We start from the raw sequence: 10,630 nt of genomic DNA on the forward strand, positions 1-10,630 counted from the left end.
AAATTTGTTATTTATTCGTTTTACTTTCCTAGTATCATAGTTGTACACATATGTTGCAAGAAGGAAAGTATGGTATCAGTCAAAAAATGGGGTATGGGTTTTTTTTTAATTTCTCGTCGTTTCATGACCCAGAACCCCAAAAAAACAAAAACGTGGTGGAGGTACTCTACAGAGATGCTAAACGATCTATCTGTACGCAGTCTGGCGTGTAAGTGAAAATGTACTGGTAAATGTGCAGCCTTGAACAGACTTTGGCCGACTCTTTCTGAGACACGTGGTTAATAAATTATCTTACTTTTTTAAAAAAGATTTGCTCCAAAATTCCTCCTTCCCCAAAAATTTGAAAAAAACTTTCTTTTATTTATTTCATATTTTTAACCGATTTTTTTTTTGTCTTCCTAGGCGTAATAGTGCAAATGAAAAAAAAAGACTTCGGGTGCAGTATTACGGGTGGGAGGGGAGGATGGATTAAACTTTAAAAATACGGATTTTTGAATTTTTTAAAACCTTTTTTGTTTATTTTTATGCATCATTATTTTTCCACTATATGACAATAAATAACTTTGTTGCTTTTTTTTAAATGTATCGATTTGTAAAAGGAATTAAAACTTTATACCAAAAACATTATTCAGTAAAATGTTAATTTTACAGAATTTCAGCGAGAGTATTACAATTTGAAAATCTATATAGATCAAATAAAGAAACAGGTACAAGAATTACATATTTTCTTTAGACATTTCCAATACATTTATTGAAATGATATTTCATAACTATTACGAGTACTCAGTTATATTTTTAAGTCTGTTTTCTTTAAAAAGTTGGTTAATTTTTGTGTTATATGTTACTACTACTCACAGTATTAATTCGGAACTTTTTAAATTCCTTTAATCGATTAATTTTAGATAAAATCAACAAAGTACCACGTTGTTTGTTACAAGTCTGTTGTATACATAAACAATTCTTTAAAAATATTTTCTGTAAAATTGTTTATTTTATTGAAATTATTTGATTAAAAATTAAGGGTTTATTTTTAAACATAGAAGAAATAACTTCTTGAATCAGCGTATTACAAAAAAAAGAAAAGTTGACTGACCTCTCTCCTTAGCCCATTGCAACTTCTTCTGCTCCACTAGTGAAAAAGTACGCGCGGTGGCCATACCGTTCAAAACGCTGTATACTCTTTCCGCTAGGGTTGTAAGTTAACTGTCGCTTGTTTAAACGGCTCTCTACTGTGTTGGTAGGTCGGTCGTGAACCCCGGCTGGTACAAATAATCGCGTCGTCATAGAGATTTGACGGTCGATACTTTGGTTGGTTAGTCGGTAGCCTTATGCGTTTCTTACTCCATAAGTAATTTGATTTCACAAGGTCGAAATATTGTTGCATGATAAATTATGATTATTGTTGGTCAAAATGCATCCTCTTCATACTCATATCGAGAGAATAATAAACATAAAAAAGATAATATCTTTGCTTAAGGTCATATGACTATTTAATGCAGTAAATAGCATTTTACCCAGCTTATACAATGTTATTATTACCTTTGAGCGTATCATTTTTAGATTTGTAATCAAACTTAAAATAAGATAATAAAAAATGCAATTATATAAGATTAAAAGGTTTTAATCAAATAAAAGGTTTTATTTGTTTCCCATTTTTATCTGTATTCATTTTTTCAATTAAGATTTATTGTTATATGACAACTAATAGAGATGTATTTTTCCATTTCTTGAACATGTGAGTAAATATAATATAATTTTACAGGAGAAGTATTTAAAAATCTATTATGATAAAGAAAACATAAAACAAAAATGAATGGGTTGAATGAAAATTTTTATAAAAAAAGGTACTGTTTATTTACGTAAATTTAGTTTTCGTTCAGGTATCTCAATTAGAACGTATGTTTGGAATTTCAAATTCCACAATCGAACCTGTGGAAAATTATTCGGAAACGGTTCATAATGCCACCTTATAAATTACAGTTTGTAAAGTTTAAGTGACTATACAAAAATGTTACGTAAAGAATTCTGTTTTGATGCGTAGAAACGTTTTGACGAAAATTCTTTCTTTCACCACCATAGTTTTGGTGGGAAGTCTACGTGACATTAGTGGAAAGGTCAAAAGAGACGAGTACGAACATGGGGAATTGCGCATCACATACGTGATTCCCTTAAAGAGAACTTGTTTGTGCTATTTCCCGAGAAAAGGTGTATGGATCATTCTTTTTTTACTAACACGTAAATTTGGAGGAATTTATTTCTACTTGTTAAGTAATGGGTAATTCGTCAACCCGAGGAACTTCATTCCCGTATAAGATGGAGTTCCGCCTCATTGGCACATAGAAATTCGAAATTATTTGGACGAACATTTTCCAAGAAGTTATATTGATGGTGTAGTTAACGAAGACGTGGCGGTGATACGTTGATCAGGATTTAACTTAGTTTGATTACGTTTTTGGGATTTTATAAAAGACAAAGTTTATGTTCTTCCTCTTCCTGTTGATGTAGATGACTTAAAACAATATATTCCAAACGGTGTTAGTATTCAGCGAAATATGCTTTCATAAGTTTGGAATAGATTGAATTACCTACTGTGTTGATATCTATCGTATTACATGCGGTGCACCCGTGGCACAATTATAGGTACAAATTTAAAGAAATTTCTTGTCAAATTTAGGTAAGAACATATCCGTGAATAAAAAATACATTTTTGACAAATTATCAAAAATATCCATTTCATTGTAATCAACCTGCATTATTAATAATTACCGGGGGATTCAAAAAGTACTTCACAATTTTAAAAGCATATACAAATTTATTTAAATAACTTACAGTTATCTAAATAACTAGTCGGTTGAGGTCTTATTTCATAACAAAGCGCATCAAGTTTTGACTCGCGTAGTTCATTAGTACAAAATTTGGCCAGCAGCAGTCACTAGTGTTAAAATTGGATACATTTACTGGTACGCTCATTGTGTGTTTTGGTTTCACGATTTGCAATCAGCAACTGCAGTTCAACGTAATTTTCGTGGAGAGTCTGGTGGGGATCCTCCTAGTAGGCATACAATATACTCTTGGCACCAAACTAATGTTCAGTGTTTTTTGTGCGCTAAGCAAACAAAGACTCTACGGCCAGTTCTAGAAGACAACCGTAAATGGTATCATTTATCTGTAACGCTTAAAAAGTTTCTAATTTCTCAAAGGGTGGTGACTCAGATGAGCCCCATTATAATCAGCAAGACGGAGCACCACCTACTACCGCCTACGTCCGAGATTTTCTTGCTATTCGATCCCCAGGTCGGTGGATCGATCCTCAAGGTACAATTGCATGGCCACCACCTTGCTCCCCAAATTTGATCCGGTAGATTTTTTCTTATGGGGTTTCATTAAAGATCGTGTTTATGTACTACTTTTGCCTGCTGATCTTGTTGAGCTAAGACTTCGAATTAGCCGCAGCTGCAGAGGTAACGCCCGACTTTCTGGCTACAGTCTGGAATGAAATCGACTTCAGGTGGGATGTATTTCGCATTACAAATGGCAGCCTTATCGAACCATAGTGAATGTTGGGTGACAAACTTGGTTTGTTTTTCTATTAAATGAGGTCTCAACCTAATCTTTAAGTTATCTCGATAAATATTTATACGCTTTTAAAGTTGTGATATCCTTTTTGAATCACCCGGTATGTTGTATTTACTTTTTTTAATTTTTGTATTACATCTAGATTATTCTATATTTAAAGATAATGATTAGTTGGACGAAACTTTAGGTAAAAATATTTCCACACCGATGGCTGAATCGAATCCGAACAACCTTTCTAAAAGCTTGTATGCTAATAAAGATCTATTGTGTATTACGTATTACTAATGTTTTTATGGCTTAACTTATTCAGATATTTTATATTGCTTTTAAAATTACAACAAGAGTTAAGTATAATTCACTTTAAAACTGTAAAATTGTTTTCTGTTACATTTTTTGTATCAGTAAAAGCATCCAACGTATCTTTAACCAACTTTCACAATATTGATTCTTTGGTTTGAACATAGCCTATATATTAACATTTTCTTTTCGACTCTTTTTGTTCAAGAAAATATTTTCTTCATATTTCACTTCTTTTTTTCTAGTGTATAAAAAAAACTCTCTTTTCTGCATTATAAAGAAAAGTGTATTTGTATAAAATTAAAATAACACTCACTTATCCTTAGTTTTTATCCAAGCTTTCTTGATCTGTTAACGTATGGTTTTCAGTAGCCGCTCTTTCATTTCTTTTTTAGTTATTTTTAATCTCCGTTATATAAAAAAATAATAATAAAGCATATTTTTTTTGGTTTTAAATTATTAAATTTTACCCCAATTTTCTAATTGTCTTTCATGAATTTGCTAATGGCTGTAGTTGAAATCTCGTTTTGTTTTCTTTTCTTTTGACCAACTTCAAGAAAAAGGAGAAAGTAGTAAGTTTGTTTCGTATTTGTATTTTATTTACGTTTCTTTGTACTTATGACCTTGCTTGTGATCAGGAGTACTGATGTCGATGAATTTTTGTCTAGTCTTTCTGATTCCTAATAAAATAATTTGAACATTTTTTAACGAAAAATTTTACATAGTTACATATATGATACTTTTCTTCTTTTATTGTGATTATCTTTAAAAATATACTGGACCGTTATTTATGTACATAGTTTGATTAATTCTGTTATTCAAAATAATTTTTTCCTAAAATTTTAAGAAAATTAACTGGTAGACTTGTATTTCCATATTTTTGATAGTTTTACTTAACGTTCGGTAGTAATAATTTAAATTATAAAAATTTGATGTGGACAACACTTGATTTCCGTGTACTCCTATTAAGTTACATATAGACTTTTTTTTAAAATAAAAATTACATAAAATTTTATTTCATAAATAACTTCTGATATTTTATAATATATTTTTTTATTGTTATTATTGATTTATTTATTATCGTAATTTTTTTTGCAGTGAGAGGTTAATAATTATTAATAAATCAACATATTTAAATTAAAAAAAAGTAGATAAAATCTGATTCGAACCGATGTGCCTTCTCCTTGTAAGATCAAAATATTTCATTAATTAAAATTTTATTTAGCTATTACTCTGATATAGCTATATCATTGAAACGCTCTCAATAAGGGCTTATTACTGAAGTTAAAAAAAAGTTCAAAATCGAAAATTTTTTTTGATTTTGGTCTCTTTTGGATACTTTTGGTTCAGTCAATTACAATCATAAACGGAGGTGCACAACTAGATGTTACAACAGAATCCAAAATAGTCCTAAATCCAAAATTTCAACATCCTACACCTAAACGTTTTTGAGTTTTGCGAGATACGTACGTACGTATCTCGAGATACATACGTATAAATGTCACGCCGAAACTAGTCAAAATGGATATTTCCATTGAAATCTGAAAACCAAAATTTTTCCCGATCACAATACTTCCTTTATTTCCCACAAGGAAGTAAAAATTACAAAAGTATGTTTATTGTTTTTACTTCCTTGTACGAAGTAAAGAAAGTATTGTGATCGCAAAAAACTTCGGTTTTCAGATTTCAACGGAAATATCCATTTTGACCATCTCTGAATCCATTTTGACTAGTTTCGGCATGACGTACGTACGTATGTATCTCGCAAAACTCAAAAACGATTAGCCGTAGGATGTTGAAATTTTGGATTTAGGGTTGTGAAATCTAGTTGTGCACCTCCCCTTTTGATTACAATTGACTGAACCAAAAGTATCCAAAAAAGCCCAAAATCCAAATAAATTTGGATTTTGGACTTTTTGTTAACTTCAGTGATAAGCCTCATTCAGAGCTTTTCAACGATATATCATAAAGGGTACTTATTTTCATTGCATTAGTTCCAGAGTTATAGACAAACAAAACTTTAAATAATGAAATTTTGCATCTTAGTGGAAGGCATATCGGTTTGAATCAGACTTCATCTCTTTTTTTTTAACTTTGTTTAAATTTAAATATATTGATTTATTAATAATTATTAACCTCTGATTGGTTATTAATGAAATAAAATTTTATGTACTTTTCATTTAAAAATAAAATGTGTATATGTAATTTAATAGGCGTACAAGGAAGTTATGGTGTATCCAGATCAGATTTTTCATTGTTGCTCTGTCATCTTTTTTATTTTCATCAAGATATTAGTTTTTCTCATTTTGCGTGTTTTACTAATGATTTTATCTGTTTTTACAAAAATATTTGAAGCAGAATTGTAAATGGATTTCGTACTAATGTCCGTTTTGTTTACATTTCTCCAGAAAAAATGTAAACGAGTATTCTGCTTTATTCGGTTCTTTTAGTACCTTATATTTTCTGTACCATTAGTTAAAAAGAAAATTTTATATAGAACTTTTAATCTCTTATTTTATGTATATAAGTTTGTAAAATGCTCCTCTTGTTTAGAGTTTTTAAATATTTTAATTTTGAAGGTATTTTTTTGTTTTTATATAATCATATTTTTATTGTTGTACATATTTTTTTATTGTTTTTATAATTCACTTTAAAGTGAATTTGATTCTTAACAATAATAAGCATTTATAAAATTATTCCAGCATTAATAATCAGAATGAATATATTTATTATAATATATTTAATCAATTATTGTAATCTGTATTTCTATGTATTACATATTGTAATGTGTAAATCTGTATTCAGTTATAATATATTTATTATAATATTTATTCTATAATGTTTGCATGTGTTTGCTTTTTAATATATAACATTTTACCTTTGATCTTTATAAAGTGGAATACAATAGAAGTGGATACAATATGTGTTTGATGTGGTTAAAATATTATTGTAATAATATTCACACAAAAACACCCAGGTATTTTGCTTGAACAGTCCGACCTGAAGTTAAAATAACCATCACTCGTACACTAGCTTTGTTTTAATGTACGTTAATATTATGCTGATTTTTGTACTTATTGAAGTACTTTAATATATTAAGTTTATAAACGATTGCTTTATAGATATATATTTTTAATTTATATTTTTTACTGTTAAAAATTATTTTGTTTGAGGAAAAAAATTATTTTGTAATGATGAAATGTTGCCCATTTTTATTAATATAAAAATAAATAAAGAAACTGTTTTTATTTCTTATTTGAATTATTTAGAATAGAGAATATTTTAACATTATTAACATAAAATACTATGAAAATTACAAGGAAAAACTGTTTCTTTATTCGTAAACTTTTGTCTAATAATTTGGTGCAAAATATTACGTAATATTTATCATTATAATTGGATTTTTTTTTCATTAGACTAATCCAGATAGATATGGATGAATTAATTATTTTATCTTTTTTTTGATGGCGTTCTGTATCGAATTAAAAAACAATTCATGTGTTTAATTATCTGCTTGGAAATCCTACGTAATGAATGTCAGATCGTTTTATATACTTCACTCATAGAATAGGGTACAGTCATTGGTTATCGTACTGAAAAGGATCGCTTCCATGTTTTTCCTACAGAAGTTCTTTTTTCTGTCATGTGAATCTGTTTTTTGAAGAAAATTATTCAATTAAGTTAAAAAATAGCGTACAAAACGAAAAAGATAAATAAAAAATTTGTCACGTAAACTTATCTGTGTATTGTAATTTACGAGGATGATCCACTCGGCCTGTTTTATAGAGAATAGATTTTATTAGGCATGTAAAGTAGTCGATTGTTATTGATATACAGTAAATAAACGCAATCGTTTCTTAGAGTTTATACATTTTTTATCGGGTGTAGGTATACTACATACCGATTGATTTGTCTGAAACTTCGCATATACATCAAAATTACTTACAAGAAGTATAATTATAAAATATGTTTTTTTTTTGGTTTTTTTTTTGTTTATCAAATACAATTAAAATATCGGCATCTTAAATTAAATCCACAGTTTTCAACAGTTAAGAAAATCTATTTTTCAGCAAAAGAAGTGCCTTTAATATAATATTTATTTTTTACTAGGTGAAATATTCTAATTATTATTAAAAGAAATACTCTGAATACTCTGGACACCACATGACTTCTTGTACGCATATTAAATTACATCTACACATTTTTAAAAGTACATAAAACCTTATTTCACAACAACTTCTGAATTTTTCCATTTTCTTTTTTTTTTATTGAATTATTTATTGTAAAACATTTTTACAATCACAGATTAATAATTATTAATAAATCAATATATTTAAATTATAAGAAAAAAAGGAAATTAAGTGGCATTCGAACCGATGTGCCTTCCCCTTGTAAGATCAAAATATTTCATTAATTAAAGTAAAATTAATATTAATAAAACAATGCTGATTCATAATTTTAAACTTGGATAAGAACGTTAAGATAAACGAAACAATACAGTAATATAGGAGCTGCGGCATGAATAATACTATTACGTGTAAAATAGATATAAAATATACATATTTATATTTTTTGATGTACTTTGGTGTCCAAGCAAAATTTCAGCCAAATCTGTCTGTAAAGAAAATATTTGTTGATCAAACATGTTAATCTCTTTGTGAGAAGAGGTTTGTGCGGGCTTGAACGTAGGCCTAATTGTTAACAAATTTTCCTCGGCAAGAAAATATTTAGTTCTAAAAATTTGAATTTAAGCTATTAATATATATTTCGTTGTTTATTCTCGTCATAAATAAAATAATCAAATAAATAAGTTATTACTTGGAAGGTTTTTCAGTTGAATATTATTTATTAACCTTCTCAAATTCAGTTTTAGATGTGGAATTTATTTATAATTTTGTGATAAAACCATTATTACTGTTTTTTTTTTTTTAATTTTGTGCTGTATTTGTACGAACGAATATTCTCCAGGTTTATAACAAAGGTTCTGTTAAAAATTAATATTAAGTTAGCAGATTAATTCTTTAAAATTAATTCATTTATAATCTTATAAAGTATTCTTTTGTATACGTACGTAAAATACTTTCTTTTTTTTACATTTTTACATGAGGAAATCCTGTTTTAAATAAATTTTAATTAAATTTTTGCCGTTAATTATACTTCAAAACCGTAATAACTTTTAATACTGTTGTAAGAATTAATATTGGTTCTGACAGGAGTAACTAAAAATATATTTCTCGTACTTTTTCCGAGTTTTGTGTTTCGAAGAAGTTTTATTAAAGTTAGCGATTAAATGCTAGACTGTCTATAAAAAAAATCTTGTTAAACATACCATTTATCAGAACTTTCTAAGCCTCTTTTCTCCTTTATACAATATTCTTTTCAGTTAAGTTGTTTAATTCTTTACTTGAACAGGATTTTTTTTTTATTTATTTATAAACGACACAAGAAAAGTAAGTATACATTATACAACAGCATCGATTTATAATTTTAATCATTGCTAATTTATGAACACTGTCCATATATATATATTTATTTTTTCCTTAAATTAAGTTATTTTTTAAGCGACATATCAACTGCAGTTAAATTCCAACAGTAGGCAATTACCCTTAAAAAATAGGTACAGCAGCCAGCTTTGTCGACGTTAATGATTTATAAAATCTAGTTAATACAAATCAACGGTTTGAATCGTTGACAATATTCTTTCCTTTATTTCCTTTTATTTTCTAAATATTATTCCCTAGGATTGTTTCAGAATGTCATTTCTAAGGTAGACCCTGGCTTTTTTTCTCATTATTGCATAAACAATAACGAAAAAACATTAAGAAAATGCACTGTCACAGAGTATTTTCAAATGTACAATAAGGGTTTGGGGGTTGATTGTCCTCCCCGTTTCGTCTCTTCTTAATTCCGCTATTGGTGTAAGGTGATAAAAATGATCACTTTTTAATTATTACCATCTTTTATGAATTTATGTATTTTTTTATGATTTTATTAAAAATAAACCAAATAATTGTATTTTAACTTGATATTTATCTATATCTATACGTAAACTAGAGGAAAGTAGGATTTCCTAATTTGAAATATAAATGATCAGAGAAATCGGCTGAAAAGCCTCGGATTTTCTGGAAACTTGTAAAATGTTTAGTTTAAACAAGTATTAAAAAATATTCATAGTAAAGAATAATTGGATAGTTAGGAAATAAAATGTATTAACAATGATGGAGAAACTGAAATATTACTAAGCCAAAGGAACAGTATCTAATAATCAGTTTTTAGAATTATACTTTTATTATTAAACTTTTTTTGTACTATTATTGTTTTAATAACATTAAACTACCCGTTCACCTTAAAGGAAAAGTTATTTCTGTGTGATTGGTTGAAAGTTTTTGTCGTTTCCGATATTTTTTTTTTACTTTTCAACAATGTATGTGGGCCGTGTAGTATTCCGGTTCATTTGAAATGTAGTAAAATGATACTGCGTAATTTTTAGCTAGAGTTAAGTAGAATTTTATTATCATATTAATGTCGTATCCATCAGTATCGCCATTATTATTATTATTTTTCAGAAGCATAGTTAGAAATACTTTGCTTTTAATGTTACCTAGTAAATGTATTGTTTATTTAGTTATACTGAATGAAAATGATATCAAGTAAAAGTAACTGAATATTTACATAAATTAAGTAAACGGTATCCATAAACAAAAAAATTGTGCATGTACTAAGGTTCGATATCGACAGAAAATTGTGAAAGAGAAAA

The 10,630-nt window shown here is 27.9% G+C and overlaps 1 protein-coding gene across 3 annotated transcripts in view; it reads right to left on the minus strand.

Annotated features, from left to right (window-relative positions):
• LOC142326722 (uncharacterized) overlaps positions 1 to 1,210 on the minus strand; it is a 146,645-nt gene extending 145,435 nt beyond the window's left edge. For all 3 annotated transcript variants that reach the window (XM_075369369.1, XM_075369370.1, XM_075369367.1), the window contains exon 1: positions 1,094 to 1,210. In XM_075369369.1, the coding sequence (XP_075225484.1) occupies positions 1,094 to 1,157 (64 nt within the window). In that variant the 5' untranslated portion in view covers positions 1,158 to 1,210. The remainder of the gene's footprint in view (positions 1 to 1,093) is intronic.
• Positions 1,211 to 10,630: the final 9,420 nt, after the last annotated feature.

The sequence above is a fragment of the Lycorma delicatula genome, chromosome 6 (assembly GCF_047948215.1).
Source record: "Lycorma delicatula isolate Av1 chromosome 6, ASM4794821v1, whole genome shotgun sequence".
NCBI lineage: Eukaryota > Metazoa > Arthropoda > Insecta > Hemiptera > Fulgoridae > Lycorma > Lycorma delicatula.